This window comes from Camelus ferus, chromosome 21 (assembly GCF_009834535.1).
Source record: "Camelus ferus isolate YT-003-E chromosome 21, BCGSAC_Cfer_1.0, whole genome shotgun sequence".
In the NCBI taxonomy this organism is placed as follows: Eukaryota; Metazoa; Chordata; class Mammalia; order Artiodactyla; family Camelidae; genus Camelus; species Camelus ferus.
The window spans coordinates 14,921,970-14,940,597 of record NC_045716.1 but is presented as its reverse complement, the minus strand read 5'-3'; the positions used below and the strand labels follow the sequence as shown (position 1 = coordinate 14,940,597).

At 48.1% G+C, this 18,628-nt stretch overlaps 1 protein-coding gene across 1 annotated transcript in view; it reads right to left on the bottom strand.

The window, feature by feature from the left end:
- Positions 1 to 17,772, bottom strand: part of RXRG (retinoid X receptor gamma) — a 41,916-nt gene extending 24,144 nt beyond the window's left edge. The window contains exons 1-2 of the mRNA XM_006175933.2: positions 17,335 to 17,772; positions 538 to 785 (exon numbers count right to left, since the gene is read on the bottom strand). Of these exons, the coding sequence (XP_006175995.1) occupies positions 538 to 785; positions 17,335 to 17,383 (297 nt within the window). The 5' untranslated portion in view covers positions 17,384 to 17,772. The remainder of the gene's footprint in view (positions 1 to 537; positions 786 to 17,334) is intronic.
- Between the last annotated feature and the right edge of the window lie 856 nt (positions 17,773 to 18,628).

The window sequence follows — 18,628 nt, the reverse complement described above, 5'->3', positions numbered from 1 at the left end:
CTTTTCTCCCTGGGTTTCCACAGTCTTCGCTTCTATCTCAGAGACAGCATGGTTGTAACACACTCTGCCTTGTTCTAGCTTTAGCCATGTCCCACACCTGCCTATTTCCCCTCTCAGCTGTAAGCTCTTGGACCACATCTAGATCATTTTGGTATCCTCTGCAGCATGTAGTAAAGCACCGGGCACTTAACTGACTCGAAAAATATCCAATATTGAATCAAGAAGAATCAAGGCGGTCCACCCCATGGAAGACAGACAGACCCGAGAGACGCTGAAGTCACAGCCAGGGCTGAACCGTTGAAACCACAGGGGTGGCTCCCTTTTGGCCACAGTCCCCTAGACCTTGAGGCATCGTCAGTTCTCTGGGGCTGCTCTGCCTAAGGACACACTCAGTGAAGGCCCTACAGGAGGGAATTCTGCAGAGACAACCCAGTCCCTTCAGGAAGCACACAGTAAGCACCTGCTGAGTGCCAACGCCATGCCAGGAGCAGCCTGGCTGAGATGGCGGGAGAGTGCTCGGCGAGGACAGACACCTACCTGAGAGCTGGGCGGGGCAACCAAGTTGATTCCTGGAGGGGCTGCCAGCGCTCCTGACGGTGGGCCCATGGCAGAAGTGATGACTCGATACGGAGAGCCCAGGGCATTGAGGGGGGTCCCCACCGCACTCAGAGTCCGTGGGGCACTCACTGGGGTGTCCGTGTAGCTGGGGTGGCTGTCCATTGGCTTCCCTGTAGATAAGGCTGCCGATGGGCTCATGGATGTGGAGCCAGAGTGGCCGGGGGAGCCTGTAAGGAGAAGATCATAGGTGACGGGAGGCCAGGGGAGCACAGGGATGGTACGTGAGGACAGAGCCCCTCCTTTGGTTTTCTGTATCCCTTCCCTCCTTCCAGCCACACCTGCAAACATGTGACCCCCAAGAACGACTGGAATAAAGGCATGCAAAGACCAGAGAGAGGGAAGGGCCTGTTGCAGGACAGAAATACTTATTGATGCCTGAGTTCTCTGGTGCACAGCATGGGATTCACCTTGAATTGTGTCAGATCAACCGCCAGGACCACGGCGGGGGGATCCCACAGGTCCCCCGACCTGGGTGACTGTAACCTGAGCCAGCCAGACAGGGAAGCTGAGTCAAAACCAAACCCCCGGGAGGGGGTGGTGGAGTGAGCAGGTGCCCAGGCTGCTCCAGAATCCCCTGCCTCAGACTCATATTGCTCTGCGAACTGGGGCAGGACTGAGCCTGCAAAGTGTGGAGACATTCACTCACTCACATGTAACAAACGCCTATCAAGGTACAGGTACCATGTCAGGTGCTAGGGATTCAGGACCGAGGAGAACACAGTTCCTGCTGTCAGGAACACACTCCACAACCACCATGGGGAAGGCAGGGGCTGTTTTCATGTCCTCGACTGCCTGTACCTTCTGCAGCTTTATGCCTATAAGGTTCTTGTCCTGCCAGCCTCTACAGCGCAGGGTTAATCAACGCTCAGGTAAGGAGACTCGAGATGGCCGGGCCTGGCTCACAGCAGCCGGGAAAGCAAGTGCAGACGGGCCCGCCCAGACCGCTTCTGCCTCTGGGCATAAAGAGCTGCAGCCACAAGTGTCAGTGGACATGGACCGTTCTCTCCAGAAGAGAGGAGCTCAGAGTCTGCTCGGGGTAAACCTCAGGGTCTGCAGCAGCAGGGACGGGGAAAACCCCAGGGCAGCCCATCCTGAACCACAGTGCTGGATCCCTGTGTGGCTGGAACGCAAGAACAGATTCAAAGAAAACACGTGCTAGACTCTGCCACGGCACCCGTGTTGCCCTTATGGGGGGACCATGAGAAGACTGATGGCAGAGGCGGTCAGTACGCATGGCCTGCTGAAGACGCCATCCAGTTCTCCACTGGAGCCCTACACTGTGCCAGGCCGATAGGATGCTGAGTGGTAAGTCCCATGCCTGACCTTAGTTGGTTCGCTGCTGGTTCAAGGAATATCTCTTGAGTGCCTTCTACATGCAGAGCGCTATCTTAAGCCTTTTGGAAACCTCAGTGGCTCTAAGTGCTCTCTACCTTCTGGAGGGGAGCATGGAGCATCAGAGGTGTAACTGTGGAGTTGTTCTTTTTCTTTCTTTCTTTCTTTCTTTTGTACATATTTTTTTTTTATTTGAAGTATATAGTCAGTTTACAGTGTTGTGTCAATTTCTGGTGTACATCACAATGCTTCAGTCATATATGAACATACATATATTTATTTTCATATTCTTTTTCACCATAAGTTACTACCAGATACTGAATATGTTTCCCTGTGCTATTACAGTATAATCTTGTTGTTCATCTATTTTATATATATTAGTATCTGCAAATCTTGAACTCCCAGTTTATCCTTTCCTACCCTCTTCCTCCACCCAATAACCATGAGTTTGTTTTCTATGTCTGTGAGTCTGTTTCTGTGTTGTAAATAAGTTCATTTGTCTTTTTTTCAGATTCCACATATAAGTGATATCACATGGTATTTTCTTTCTCTTTCTGGCTTACTTCACTTAGAATGACAATCTTGTGGGGCTGTTCCTACACAGAAATATCCCCCTGGAAAAATGTCAGCCTGGAGTTGCCCCTGGAGCTCCTATGAGTTGAGCTAAGGCTGACTCGTGGAGAGAACCATCACTCCCGAGTCCGAGGAGGCAGCGACCTCTAGCTGTTGGACCTGGAAGTTTCAGTCTATCAGAGACACTTATCTCATAAACGGATGAGTCCCAATCACCACAAATGAGGTGAACCACATGCTGTGGGTCCAGAGAGAAGTGGCAAAAGGGTTCAGATGGACACATGAGAACTTTCTCATCTGTCCTGAATAGCATCAGGCAATTTCCGTATGTTAACTCATTTTATCCTGTAACTAAGCCTGCGAGGATCACTCCAGCCTTTTACAGGTGAGGTAATGTAGGCCCAGCCTCACCCCCATGCTGCTCCCAGTTCCGGATGACTTGCCTATACCTCCTTTGTCTAGCAAGTTCTGATTGACCCTTCAAGGGCTAAATCAAGTATCACCTCCTCCAGGAAGCCGTCCCTGGTTTTCCCAGGCGGTTTTCCTTTGATGCTCTTTTCTGTTTTCTAACTAACAGTCTGTTTCTTTCTTTGTATTTTCCACTAAACTGAGAGGGAGGGAAGAAAAGTGTCTCTTTCTGTATCCTCACCACTAGCACAGTACTTGGCATTATTAGCTGGGTAGTAAGTGGCAGAGCCTAGATTCAAACTGTCAGTCTGGAGCCCATGCTCTCTCCTGTGTGCTCTGTCAAAGACAGCAGAGATGTTTTTGGAGAGCCATCACATCACAAAGTACAAGATGACTCAATTATGAAGTGATCTCAAGCTGAAAGTTCATCTGAAGGAGAGACAAGAGGGCAGCTTCCAGAAACTCAAGCCAGAGGAACCAAAAATCTTCCCAGACGGCCACTGAGTAGAAAGAACAATTTTAGACTCTTCTGAGGCCCTGGAAGGCTGTGACATTTAAAGAGACCAATGTACACCTTGGGCCTGTCACCAAGATAACATGTGACAGGTGAGTTAGGAGCCAGCCCGACTTGATGGGCGAGGAGCCGTGAACTTGGCCAGGACGACAGCTGTCCTTCCCCACAGCCAAGCCATCTGAAGGAAACCGACTTTCCCTTCCGGCATCGGCTTTCCGAAAAACGGACCAAAGGGCCCTGCAACTCTCCCTCTTCCTCTGCTTTAAATGGATCTCAGACAGACTGTGCCTATCACTTCTGCGTCCCCAGGCTGAAGCCCTGTGCCTGACACCAGAGCCATGGGACGGACAGGAACAAGATTTTGCTTCACGCATTCATCAACCCGAGAGTTCCCAAGGTGTGGAACCCGCAACGCCAATGGTAAGGGATGTTTTAGGTGATATTTTAAGTGGTATGTAGGCAAACTTTAAAGAAAATTAATAATTTAAATTTATTTTTACTGTCTCCTGTTTATAGCAAGTGACTGGCCTTCCATTTTCGTATAAAATTATCCTTCTAAAAAATCACTATTTAAGTTTTCAAAAAAAAAGGAAATTGACCTCAGAAAAATTCTAAATACAAGTATATGATGAAAATAATATGCAAAGGAAGATGTTTAAGAAACACAAACTGTGCAAAAATATATAAATATGGACTTGGGAGAACTCACAAGTTGTTTCCAGAACAAAATGAGATGATATGAGAGAGGTTTAGAATTTAAAGTGAATTGTTCTTAACGATAAATGCTGGAGAAGGTTTGGAGAACAAGGACCCATCCTACACTGTTAGAGGGAAGGTAGTTTGGTGCAGCCATTATGGAAAACAGTATGGAGATTCCTGAAAAAACTAAAAATAGACTTACCCTATGATCCAGCAATTCCACTCCTGGGTATATACCCAGAGGGAACTCTAACTGGAAAAGATACACACACCCCAATGTTCATAGCAGCACTGTTTACAATAGCCAAGACATGGAAGCAACCTAAATGTGCATCAACAGATGACTGGATAAAGAAGTTGTGGTACATTTATACAAGGAATACTACTCAGCCATAAAAAAGAAAATGAAATAATGCCATTTGCAGCAATATGGATGGACCTGGAGATCATCATTCTAAGTGAAGTAAGCCAGAAAGTGAAAGAAAAATACCATATAACATCACTTATATGTAGAATCTTTAAAAAAAGAGAGAGAGAGAAAGACAAATGAACTTATTTAGAAGACAGAAACAGACTCATAGACATAGAAAATGAACTTATGGTTACCAGGGGGTGAAGGGGGGTGGGAAGGGCTAAACTGGGAGTTCAAGATTTGCAGATACTAACTACTAAATATGGAATAGATAAACAACAAGTTTCTACTGTATAACACAGGGAACTAACTATATTCAATGTCTTGTAGTGACCTATAATGAAAAGGAATATGTGTATGTATGTGTATGACAAACACATGCTTACATCAGAAACAGACACATTGTAAACTGCCTATACTTCGATTTTTAAAATAGTCAATAAAAAGAAGGCAAAAAAAATTAAAGTGCATTGTTTTTATCATTATTAATAATAATACAAATTAAAACAATCAGAATATGGTTTGACTGCTCAGTGAGGATGGCACATTGCTGAAGCAGAATGAAACAGCCAAAGTTTGGTTTGCAATGGCCTTGAAAATGTGCTCTGTTTCTGCTGAATCAATGACCCAGAAGAGATGGGCTACTTTATAATCATATTTTTAAAATAAAATCCAAAAAGACAAATGCATCTTACACAAATGCATTTTGGTTCTTTGGTTCTCACAGTGACCCAGTGTTTCTTAGAAATAAATAGCCTTGCTTTTAGAAAAGGTGGTAAACAATCCTTGTAACAACGGAAGTGTTTCTCAATGGAAAATTAATCCATTCTCACAAAGAGACACTAAAGTATGCCTGTCTATGACATTTTTATTAGCCTCTTTTGCTCTCACTCCTTTTTTTTTTCCAGAGCCATGTGGGAACTACAGCCGGCACAGGTTTTCCAGAAACCTGGTTTCTAGTCCAAATCCAAAGTCAAGTTTTTCTCTAATTCTTCCCTCGAGTCCCTTCAGCCCAATTCTCCCAGCCTCTGCAGCCCATCAGCCTTGCTGTCAGACGCCTGGGATATGCACAAATTAACTTATCTGATGGGAGAGGGCTGGTCAACTTCCACAGGAGCTTCTTTTCCCTCCTGGCAACATATCTAAGAAATGCCCTCCATATTCCGGAACCTCCTTCTCCCTAGTAAGGAGCCACATGCAGTGGCTTCTAAGATCCCCTCCAGCACTGTTCCTTGAACATTAAGGTGGGTAGAGTATGGCTCACTGGCCTCCAAAAGAAGGATGTGCAGGTGGCACGTGGTCTGGAATGGCCTGAGTCTGGACCACTTGCCAAGGGGCCCCTGTTATCATCTGGACCACTGCCAGGGAGCCCCGTCATCCATCATCATCATCGGCTGGACTGTGTTAGCCCTCCGGGCTATTTGGGATTCCAAATTGTGGTTTGAGATGCCGAAAGTGTCCAAAGCTGTTAGGGAATCTCCTGGGGGCATACACTATAATGATTTCTGAAGCCTACGTGTGCCTTATGTGGGCATCAGTCCACGTGGAATGCAAGATTCTGAAGCCCCAAAATCCTAGGCTGGATCAGGGATGCACTACTTCCCAATCATGCAAACTTGAGCCAGGAACTTGACCTCTCTGAACCTCTCACCTATAAACGGAGATATACACGCCTATCTCAGGGGTGCTGAGAGCATCTGAGACCACTGGCCCAGAAGTAGCAGCTGCAATTACTTACCATACTGTCAACGTTGTGAGGGAGGTCTGTGTCCGGCTTGAATACCATCATAGAAGATTATGTAAGTAAAGGGTTTAACCCAAGCCATGCTGGTAGGAAATGCTCTATTAAGGACAGTCACTACCACAAACTGGTATGGGCACACTAGTTGTTTATATATTAAATTTTCCGAATTGGTTGGCTAATAGCCACTTCTCTGAGCCCAGAGCGCCCTTCCATCATTCCAGCCACCCCAACCCTTCCATGAGGGCCCTCCAAATCTCCCCCTAATCCAGCCTGGCACAAAGAGATGTCCATGCTAACTTCCATTCTGAATGCCTGGTACCCTACTGGCTGTCACATATCTTAAATTTCACCACCTTGCTATTAGCACTTATCATTACGGTATCCAGCACTGTGCCTGGAATGCAGTAGATGCTTAAAAAATATTTGTTGACTGACCAATGACTGGAATAGGGTTTTTTTGTTAATTAATGTGTATAACTGTATAAAGAGTCCATCAGTGGAAATTATTTGCGTAAGAAATCTATGTCCTGGATGTTTACCAAAACCAAAATCTCTGATATCTCTAGATAACAAATTGTGTGTGTGTGTGTGTGTGTGTGTGTGTGTGTGTGTGTGTGTGTGTGTGTGGTGAGGGGGTACTTATTGAGAAAGAGAAGCTCAGGTACTTAAGAACTAGAGAATGCTTACCAAGGCGAGGGAGTTGCCTAGCAACCTCACCCGCAGCCAATGAACGTAAAATGTCAAGCACGCGTCTTCCTGATTGGCTAGACAAGGGAGCAAATGGCTCGGTGTTCCCACCCCTTTACTGCTGTGCCTGGGAGAGTTCATTGTCCCATCTTCAGGATGGAAACTTATGAAGAATCTCTAATGTTGGTTAACACCCACCCACAGGGAAGGGGAGAGAGGTTAAAAACAAAACAAAACAAAACAAAAACTTGCCCTAAGAGTCAGGACTCTCCATTTGAAGTTAAGGGAACATCACGGGGCCCTATCCCAATCCACTGTCTCCCACGGTGGGCACACTCTCGCACCCAACCTGCCTCTTTTTCTCCAATGGAGGGGTGTGGTGCATAAGCCCAAGAATCACAGAATATTCAGACACCTGGCTTGTTCCTCCTAGTCTAAGGGAAACTCATCCACACATCCTTTCCCTGCCTGGCTCGTAATACACAGACAGGCTGCAAGGGAGATAGGCAGGCGCCTGCCACATGAAGGCACTTAATTGACACTTAAATGTCATCTCCTCTGCTAAGTAACAACAACAGGTAAGATTTATTAAGCAATTGCCGTGAGCCAGACATGGTTCTAAACATTTTACATATATGGACTCATTTCATCCCGGCAAACCCCTTTGAGGTTGGTTCTCTCATCCCTATTGTACAAATGCAACAACTGGGGGAGAGAGAAATTAAATAAGTCGCTCAAGAGAACATGGCTAGCAAATTATCCAAGTGGCATTTCATTCTAGGGGGAAAGCAGCAGGCCCGGATTTTAATCCCTGCCCCACTGTACACCACGCAGCTGTGCCTCTGGCCCTAGCAGTTACTCGGGATGGCGCTTCCTTCAAGCCCCCCTGGGCACAGTTTCTGTCCCCACCCCTGGCCTCCCTCAGGGTTTTGACTCTGGCATTTTGTGACCAGTACACTCCCTATCTGGCTCCAGCCCCTCACATCAAACCCCAGCTCTGGTTCCCTTCATCGAGGGTCCCAGCTCAGCCCAACTTTCTCCCTGCTCTTCTTTCCACAAAAGGGGCAATCGGATGCCGAGGATTTGCTAACATGCATTTCTCATATTTAAACTGCTATTGGCTCTTTCAAAAGCACTTTCGCATACATATCGGAGCCACGCAGCCACCCTGAGATTGGACAGGAAGGTGTTTTACAGGCGCAGAGCTCCACATTTTAACAGATGTAGACACCAAGACATTAGCTGAATTCCTAGGGAATGAGAAGCAGAAGTAAGGAGCCGCGTCTTTTCATGGGAAGCCTTCTCTGCTACCCTTTCTGGCTTTCTCGGTGGGGAAAATGAAGAAACGTGGTGGAAGTGGAGAGTGTGTTGGAACAGAGACACGCCTTCCGCCCCCCGGGGCTCACCCCCTTCGCCTCTCAGCAGGAACACGAGGACACAAAGATGCAGCAGCTGATGGGCCAACCCGGCTGTGTGCAGCCCTGACCAGCCGGCCAGCCTTTCTGAGCTGACACGGGGCAGCTCCACCTGATTCCTGCAGTCCCCAAAGGAGGGCTGGCTGGCTTTTCGGGATGAGAGCTGGAGGTTGCTTCTTCCAGCGCCTGGATGAGGGGGAGGGGGAGATTGGCATCCCTTCCTCTCCTCCACTCCCCCCTCCATTCCTCCCTTCTCCCTCCACCCCCGCCCCCTCCCCTAAAATCTGTAACGATGGAGGTAGTGAAAAGCAGGCACAGACTGATCATCAGCCTCATTATTACCGGCATTATATATAATTATAGCAAAACCTCACTCATTTGGATCAATTGAGAGAAAAATCAGTCAATTCGTGACAAGTTGGCAGATTACTTTTAAATTACAATTTTATTGCTTCTAAGTAACACACGTGAAGAGTTTGTGTTTCAAGTACCACAAGGTAATGGTTATTAAGTGGGGATTTTATAAAATCTGCTTTAAAAGACTTTCATAATTAACACCCCATTAATATGCTAATGAGGTTCCTACCACGCTGGCTTTATAAACTGCTCAAAAACTAGTGTACCTTAAGGAGGCACAACACTTCTACAATCTTATTTGCTTGGCAAACCTTATTTCTTCTTATTTTTTCATGAATGAACAAATACAAACTAGTTCCTGCCATGATCAATTTAACCACCATTCCATATTAATTATGTCATAAATTAATAAGGTCGTATTGTTTAGGGGAAGAAACCAGACTTTCAGGACCTGAAGAACCACCTCATTTGATACAAGAGAAACTATTTCCAGGGGAGTGGCATGACTTGGTCAGGCCCCACAGTCAGGACAAACACACCGGGTCTGCTCAGGTCCACACTTACTATATCCACAACATACTGTCTTACATTCATAAAACGCTTTATAATTATCTGCTGTGTGTTTCCATATCAATGACTGGTTCAATCAGCCAAGAAATATCTGTTGAGGCCCTATTGTGTGCCAGGCTCAGTGCTAGGCACTGCGGACACAGCGGTCCCTCCTGGAGGCCACTGTCTATTTCATTCAAGCATCAAACTGACTCTGAGTAGTCGTTGGTAGGGCAGGAATTATCCCCATTATGAGACAGGAAGTGGGCAGGGCACAGCCATTCAAGGAATGCTACAGCAATTAACATCAAAATGGTGAAAGATTCAACCCCCAGTAGGCCTTGAGGCTCAGGATGATGGGAGATTTAACTTCTAGTAGATCTTGAGCTTCATTAGATGCTCATTGTAATACATTAGCATGGTGAGTAACATGCCCACAGGCGCATGACAGTCCCAAGGCTAGCCACAAAAGGTCAAAGAGTGGGAAATGGCCAACTTCCTGGGAATCCCAGCCCCTTCCCCAGGGTATTTAGATTGGTCCTTCCACTTATTTGCATATGAAGCCACCAAAGCCCATAAAAATGCACTACACTGCCCTCCTCCCCATACTGAGACGGTCTGCACTCTGTCTCTGGAGTGTGTACCTACTTTTACTCTAATCTGAGCACCCAACCCCCACACCTCATGGCCTTTCTCTTGCCTTTCAATATATCTCTCTAAATAAATCTACCTTTACTCAGCTGTGGCTCGCTCTTGAATTCTTTCCTGCGCGAAGCCAAGGACCCACAGTTGGCGGGGCACGTCCCAGGGGCTCAACCGAAGCCTGGGACACGGCCCTCCTCAAGTCCCACATCTGTTTTTCCTGCATCAATTAGACAGATTAGGAAACGGAGGTTTAGGATGATAAAGTGCTTGCTGTGAATTATTAGCAATCTAGAATCTGAGTCTAATCTAGCATAATTTCTGTCAACCTCTCTGCAGGTAATTAACAGCATTTTGTTTGCATAGCACCCTTCCCCCACTGCCCAGGACCAAATTATAAACCTTGCTGGTACAGATGGATATTGTGCCCTCCCTAACACATGCGAGGTAACTGGAGATACTGGAGCAGGGGCTCCGCTAACCAGGACCTGCTGCCTGTCCTTTTAACCCAGTTCCATGCACTGGTCCACCATGTACCAGCCGGTCCACCAAGACAAATGCCTGTGAGTGCTTCAGGGATTTGCTGATAGCGCCCCACCCCATCCACAACCTGAAGTCTTCGAACACCAATTCTGTCCACACCCAGCCCTTTGAATCCATGCCCTCCATCCCTTTCTCTGTCTCTGTAGACTTCCTGTTCACGCATACTCTCCCTTGCCTCTAAATCTGGGCTGTCTTCTAAAGACTGCAGTCATCTTAAAATACAGCGAACCATATGCCTGTTACCGTCGATAACAGACATGGTATTATTTGTTCTCAGGTTCTACATACCAAAATTCCTTGGATCCATTCGCTCCACCTCAGCCCCAAGAAACTTTTCCAGGAATGACTCCTCTCCAAATGTCCTGCAGACTTCACAGCTTGTAACTAGTTGATACGTTCCCTCAGGGCAGGGCGTGGGTCTTAGTTCTCAGTGTCCGGCCGAGCCAAGGTGTACAACGAATGACTGACAGGCATTCTCGGAGCAGCCTAGGATACCCTTTCCCTCCTGGTGATCTCTAACTTTTGCTCTGCTCCCCATGCCTCTGGGGCTGAGGAAACTCAGGGACCGTGAGCCCCAAACGTTCCAAGAGGCTGCTTCACTGTGACACTAGTGACCAGCCAAAGGACGGACAAAAGAGATGTGGGGTCACAGAAAAGAAACCTAGGCAGCCAGCCTGGAAGAGCCGTCCTAGCATATTTATTAAGCACTTTCTTTGCCCCTCCTCTGACTTCTGGTAAAGGCTTTTTGAATTAAAGATCACAAGCCTTCCCACTTTTCAAGTTCAGATGTTGAACTCTGAAATCTCATCAGAAATTTGAGATCAATCTTGAGCCTAGAAACTCTTGTTTACTCTCAGTGACAGTATCGGATAAAGGGAAGCAGGGGCTCCAGGTTATTCAGTTCGCAGTGGAGGGAATTCAGGGGGCCAGGACTCATTAAGGACACTGGCCTGAGGCAAGGGTCTCCTGAAGATTATAGGGATGGGAGGTCCCAGGTCACCACTCTCTTTCTGCCAGATCTCATGAGTGTCTTCCCTGGAATGATTTGTTAAAACATGATTTTCTGTAACTGGTGCCAAATCCATGTCTTATTTACTTCACTTTGTCAGCATCTCATAGTGCACAGTCTGACAGTTTAAGAACAGGCCTACCTCCTCTAAGGAAAGCCTCCACACAAAACTTTAGCTGAATTTGCTACCGCAGTCTCCAGCATTCCTGAAGCAAGAAAGAGAAACTAACTTTTATTGTGTGTTTACAATTTTCCAGGCTTTCTTTTAGTGACTCCCTACACTGTGGAAGGTTAACCGTGACCCAGCAGGGTGGGTAGTACTGTCATTTTGCTAAGGAGTGGGAGGAGGGCTTTGCATGGCTTAGCCTCCTCTACTCCCTGCCACCCCAGGTGGCCCCCGAGGGGACTCAGGGGAACCCAGTTTGAAGATCATAAGCGGCAGAAGTCCTGGGCAAACCTCATCTGCTTTTACAAGTTTCTTCATCTGTAACTGAGGGAGGGGTCAGACCAGATGAGCAGCAAGTCCTTTTACTAGCTTTAAAGATTCAGCTCCGTGCAGGGAAGCTGGGTTTGAGAGCTGGTCAGATCTGGGGCTGGGAATCACTACTAACCAGAGAACAATCAGAAGCGGTGATAAAGCTTCTCCGGAATGACCCCCTAGGGCTCAGCAGACGTACTGGGACACAGCACAGCCCTGTGCCTTAGCTTATGCATTTGACCACGGCTGCCTGCCTTCCCATCGCGACAGAAGATTGGAGCAGTTGTAACAGGGGCTACGGCCAGCAAAGACTAAAATGTTTACTACCTGGCTGTGTAGAGAAAAAGTTTGCCAACTGCTGCCCCAGTGCAAAATTGAGTCCCATGTATTAAAAGAAAGTGGGGTTCACCTGGAAGTGTTTTTGACCATTGAAGGGTTTATTAGCACCTTTGAAGGCGCAGCCCCCTACCCCTCACCCATTGCCATTTTATTCATTTGCTGCAGTTACGCATGTTCAAAGGGGGAAAGTAATGATCTGTAAGCAAGCCCTGATAAGCAAAGAGTAAGAACTGAATGTCTTAGTTGCTGTTCTTATATGTAATTCACACACTCGGAGTGGATCTGGGACTCCACGCACCCCTCACCTCCTTTCCCCACCCGCCACCCCTCCCCCTTCCTGAGCAAGCCCCATGTGGCACAGGCTTAAGCACAGCAGCCCTGACATCTGCCTGGATTTAGATCTGGAGTCTGCTCCTTACCAGCTGGGTGACCTTGGGCAGGTAACCCAACCTCCCAGTGGCTCAACATTTCTGCCCGTGAAAATGGGGACAGTGATAATAATGGTACCATACTCCCCGTGGTCCTTGAGAATATTAAACGAGATGGTGCATGTAATGCCCTTGGAAAGGGGCTGGGCACAGGATAGGTGCCTAATAAAAATCAGCTTTTATTTTCACTCTTTTGGGAAAATCACCAAACCAAGACCTGAGTCAATTTCCTGAGAGCCATCAAAACATAGGCATTCTAGAACATAAACTTCTTGGAGTCCCTGGGCCTCTGTGTTTTCCACTTTCAAATAAGAGGAGAAGAAAGCAGCTTCCTCCAGGAGCCCCTGACATCCCAGCCACCCCACTCTGGTGGCTAAGTTCTCTGCAGATACAGAAGCTACATAATGAGGGGAAGGAAGAGGTGGAGAATTTTGATTACTCTTTGCATAATTTCTTCCCCCAGTTGCTATTCAGCTCTCTATCTCCTGGTAAGATTGTAAATGTTTCAGAAAATAGTTTATACTAAATATGCTCCTTCCTAAATCTCATAAACAGTTATTCCTTCCTACATAAACGCTAACCGCTTACGCCCATGGTTGGTCCCCATTAGCCACCCACACATTTGTGGAGGGGAAAAATATGTTCTGGCACCCACACAGGCACACACACATACATACACACACGCACACCCTCTTCCCACATCCTCACATTGCCCTCCCTGCATACACACATGCACGAACACACACACAAAAGTGCCTCCAATTCAACCCCTCATCTACGGCTAATCTTAGGTGAGGAGGGGCGCATTCTACACAAATGGTCAGGGCCCAGGGGGCGGGACTGTTGCAAAGAGCAGACCCCCAGAAGAAGCCACCAGTGAATTCTCCAGAGGTCAGTGTTGCTCCTGAGTGACTGCTAAGCTGCCTTGTGCTTTATTCCTCAAAGGCCAGGCTACTGTGTCTGCAACCACTGGGCAGTGCTGTGGCTGGATTAGGGCGTCTCACCCCCTCAGGGGATGCTGCCTTTGTTTCCTGCAGCAAGTCTGAGCCCCAGAGGCAGAAGCCATGAGAGGCAGCTCAGCCCCGCATGGACTCAGCTCAGCCCCGCATGCCCCGGTTCAAAGCCTCGGCTACGCTCTTTTCCAGCTATTGGACCTTAAAACAAGTTACTTCTTCCAGCAATGCCTCAGTTTCCTCGTCTATAAAAGGAGGGTGATAATGATGGTAATAGAACCGACTCAGAGGGTTGTTATAAAGATTAAATAAGACAATACTGTGAAGTGCTTACAATGGTAGCTGGCACTTAGTGAGTGCCACAGCGTGCTTGTTAAATAAAACGAGAGAAGTCCCCTCGCCCTGATCTCTTCTCACCCTGCGGATTACTGCACAATTGGATGGGGGGGATTACAGGCTTTGTTTTGCCATCTTCTTAGAGGCAGCGACTGTCTCATCCAGGCAAACAAATCTCTTCCTGGGCAGCTGGCAGAGCCAGGACATGGCAGAGAAGGAGAAGAGAAGGGTTCTCACCTCATCACATGGCGGGGTCCACAGCTGGGAGAGTGGGCATCTTGGTGGGGCCACTGCAACCCAGCTCATCACCACTCTGTGGCCAACTGGACCAGGGTCTTGTTCACTGATGGGAGGATGGTCTGACATCTGGTAAGCACAGCCCAGACACAAGACCCAGGTGTTATTTCCCAAGGGTGACATTGCTTCCCTAGAGAGTCTCACAGATCACAGGAGTCCTCTGTGGTTCCATTTGCTAATACATAAAAGGGCAGGGGTTATACACGACATCATTTAATATGTGCAGTGCAACTTGCCGCAGTGGGGCAGAGGCACTTAGAGGCTGCAGGTGACTCTGCTCCAGTCCTCAGGTTTCCTTCTGCCTCCCTCCCTGATGCAAGTTCTCAGACCGACCTCCCTGCAGATGAGGGCTCCATCCTTTGCTTAGGGTTTCCATCTCTTTATGGGTGCATGCAAACAAAAATGGAAGACATCAGCAGAACTACACAAAATACTTGTTCCCCCTCAGGAACGGGGAGGAAAGTAGTAGCATTAGAGGCAGACGTTTCAACAACCTAGATGATCTGTCCCCTCTCCGCTCTTCGTGTTGTATCAGCCTGCTTCTTCCACGGCCGAGCTGCTGTGTTTCCTTTTATCTGAAACCTAATTACACTAAATACCAGAGCTCCCACAATTATGGAAATCTAAACCAGCAACGTGTGTGGGTCTTTATGGATTTAATTTTATTTCCCCAGATTCCTAATTCATTATTCTACAGTAAGGTTTGATTTTTAAATTAATTTGCATGTAAGTACTTGGGCAAATGGAAAGGATGAAAATATTAACTACCAAATATACGGATAACACTTTATAGATGCCTTTTTCAAGCATTGGCGCATTTAATTCTTACAACAAGGGTCTGAGGATGGGATTTTAAACTTCATTTTAGAGATGAGGCTCAGAGAGATTCAATATCTTGCCTAAGGTCACACAGCTAGTAAATGAAGACCTAGAAGCCAAACTCAGTTCTATCTATCTATCCATCCATCTGCCTATCTACCTACCTATGTACCTATCTCTCTGTCTCTCTCTTTCACACTCTTTTGCCATATCAAACTGAAGGAACAATATTATAAGTTTGATTCAGGGGCTTTTTCTAGAAAGGCTCTCCTCCTCCACTCCACATAACCTTGGACTAGTCCTGTCTTCCTTGAGGCCTCAGTTTATACATCTGTAAAATGAGAGGGCTAAGATGCCCAAGATTCCAGCAGGCAGCCCCCAATGAATTTTGGAATAGACCTTCTTTCTCCAGACTTTATCTTAGCTCTCTCTCTACATCTTTCCACCTTCAACTCTTTTATTCATTCCAACTGCCACAGAGGGTCTCTTTGGCCGTCATAGGGACATGACCTCACAGTCCTTGGGGGTCCCAAGAATCTCATGGATAAGCATGGTCTTAGACAACTGAACTCAGAGAGAAAAGGAAAAAGTTCTTCTCAGCCATGAATGGGACCAAGATGGTAGCTGAAAAGGCTTTTTACACCCAGGATCCTACTGTAAACTGAAGATCAGATGTCCAGGGCACAGCCTTGGCCACCACTCTCACTGGGTCATGTCATAAGACTGACCCGAATAACTTCAGCACCACCTCCTCCAGGACGTGTGTCCACAGACCCTCACCCCCTATGTTGAAAGGGCAACCTCCTCCTGCAACTGATAGGGCATGAACCATGCAGTATTACAATGTATCTGTGTAACAAGCTTACCCAGTCCAAGTGGAAGAGACGGTGTCTCACTCACATCTGTATTCCCAGTGCCTAGCCCCATGCTTGGCCCATAAAAACTACCCAGTGCACCACAAATGAATGAGCAAACCCCCTAGCTTAATGCCTCTGGGGCAGGAACCCCATCCACTTGCAACGTCCCACCATGCCTCACAGAGGGTCCTGCCCAGCAAAGTAGGCAAGCTTTGCTCCCAAGCCTTCAGATGAATTGTCTATCTGTCCGCACAGGAGGTGGGGAGAGCAGGGACTTTTCAGTTCTCAAGACCTGACAAGAATCTCTGCTTTGTTGGGCCTGCCAGCATCTGCAGGGCAAAAGCTCTCCCCTTTGGCTCCCAAGAACACAAACTACATGCCACCAGCTGACAAGTGAGAGGCCAGTTGGTCAGCTGCTGGTTCCATTTACCCAAAGCTGGGCGACTGTGTTTCTTCTGTTACTGAGTCGAGGGAGCCTTGGGACCAATGTGCGTGGGTATCAAAGCAGCCCCTGTGGAGTGCGACCTGGCTGCCCTGGCTGCCCTGCCTGGCTAGGCGGCTTGGAGTTCCAACCAGCCTGTTTTCTCTTATGAGAGCCCAGACCCCCACCCCTACTCCCAGATCCTGACCCTCAGATTGCAAGTGATGGCAGTGACCCTCCTCAACGTGGAATTGGGGGCAGCAGCAGGGGAGGGGACAAGAGGCTATTAGCAAATCAAAAGGGGAGAAAACTGAGGAAGGAAAACAGGGTGGCAAATTAAAGTGCAATTTCTTTGTTGTTGTTAAAAATCCAATTATAGGGAAATCTGTATTTAAATAAAACCATCAGGCCCTTGCTATGAAGTATCCCAGGGACCCTTAGTATAGGCAAAACCTTTTAAATCACGTTTTGTTTCTCCTGACAAGTTGGATAATGGGTACATCACAGTGATTCCCCCTTGCCCCATACACTTTTCACCCCGACGCAAACACACTGGGTTATAACAATGCTCTTGGTCTATCTTTGTCTCAGACATATTCCCAAGCGTGTTGGTTTAGGCTCTCCTTGGAATAGCCCCTCATCTTCCCATCTGTTCACCCATCCTGATGTACAGACATATCCTCACCTTCGGACCATTCTCTCCGCGGCTCGCTCGCCCTCCCTTCCCCGGTGCCTCTCTGCCGCTCCCGTGCACGCACACACACTCACGCGGAAACACACCGTATCTGCGTGTAAGCCTATGTGCCCCCTTCTAACTCAGTCCCCATCCGGAGCAGCGGTATCTCCCCATCTCCGCTCCGTCTCTCCAGACGGCGCACGCCGTGAAGCCCCGTGAAATACTCACCGCCGAAGCCGGTGGGAAACTTCATGAAGTGAGAATAATTTCCATACATGTTGCTGCCTCAGTTCATAGCCCTCCCTCCCGCGTCTTCTCGAGAGCTCGGCCTCTCCCGGCCCCCCGAGCGCAGCCGGGCTTCCTTCAACTTGGGCTAACAAGAGTGGTCATCGCTTCCTAGCAGCCCGGGCAGCTCGGGCTGGGCCAGCCCTCTGGGATTAGTCAGGAATCTGCCTCTAGATCGGAGCGTCCACATCGTGCGTTGAGCCGGCAGCAGCTGGTGCCTGTCAGTAATCACGCATAATGCCGCCGCCGCCGCCGCCGCCGCCACTCCTGCCACCGCAGGCGCTGCCGCCTGGGATCCTGTTGCTACTTTGATTAACTCGGGGCTGGGCTGCTGCGTGCGACTCTTCCAGCTCCCGCTGGTCCCCAGAGGTCCCTACCGGTGGCGCGATCTATTATCTGGGAAGCCAATCGATGGGTGACCGCCCCAGAGTAGGTCAGGAAAGGGGGGGAAGGAGGGGTGGCGGGGAGGGGGAGACTCTTTAGGTGCCTTTTCCTTGGCTTGCACCCCCCAAAATCAATGGGGTTTTGTTCCAATGCGTTTTCTCACTGCGGCTTCTATCTATCCAATGCACTGGGTGTTTGATCTGGGAAAGGGGTTGGGGGTGGGGGCCGAGAGAGAACAGAGCCCTTTCAGAAGCACGAGGCTGGCAGAGTGTGAGACTCCAACCCCAGCTTTGGAAAACTAAACTACAGTGGCCCTTAGCCCTGGGGGGGGGCCCCTCCTGCTCTGGTGGCTGGAGGCATTCGTCTGTGGTCTGACAGCAGAAGCTTGAGGGCAGTTAGGAGTCAGAGCTCCCTCACAGGGAAAACGTACAGGTAGGGGAGACAGGCGTGATGACCATTCTGTGCTGTTTCGCTGGAGGAATGCATTCTCCCTATATACTGCTGTCACCCCGCCACCTGTTCAAAAAGCACCATTGAGTCCTCTGATCAAAAAATCTAGGTATCTCTGTGATGTTGGGTCTGCTATATTGCTTTCCTGACAAGCTACTGCTCAGCCTATACTTGAACACCTCCCATAATGGGGAGCTCACTACCATTCTGTTCCATTTCTGGACAGCTCTTACCATGAGAAAGTTTTCTACTGAGCTGAAATCTGCCTCCTCTCTACCACTTCTCTGTACAGGTTCTAGGCTACTCCCTGGAGCCACACAGGAGAAGCCTGTGGGGTCTTTCACAGTGGGATCTTCTGCAAATTCGGAGATAAATCTTCCAAGCCCATGTCTATCTTCCCTAG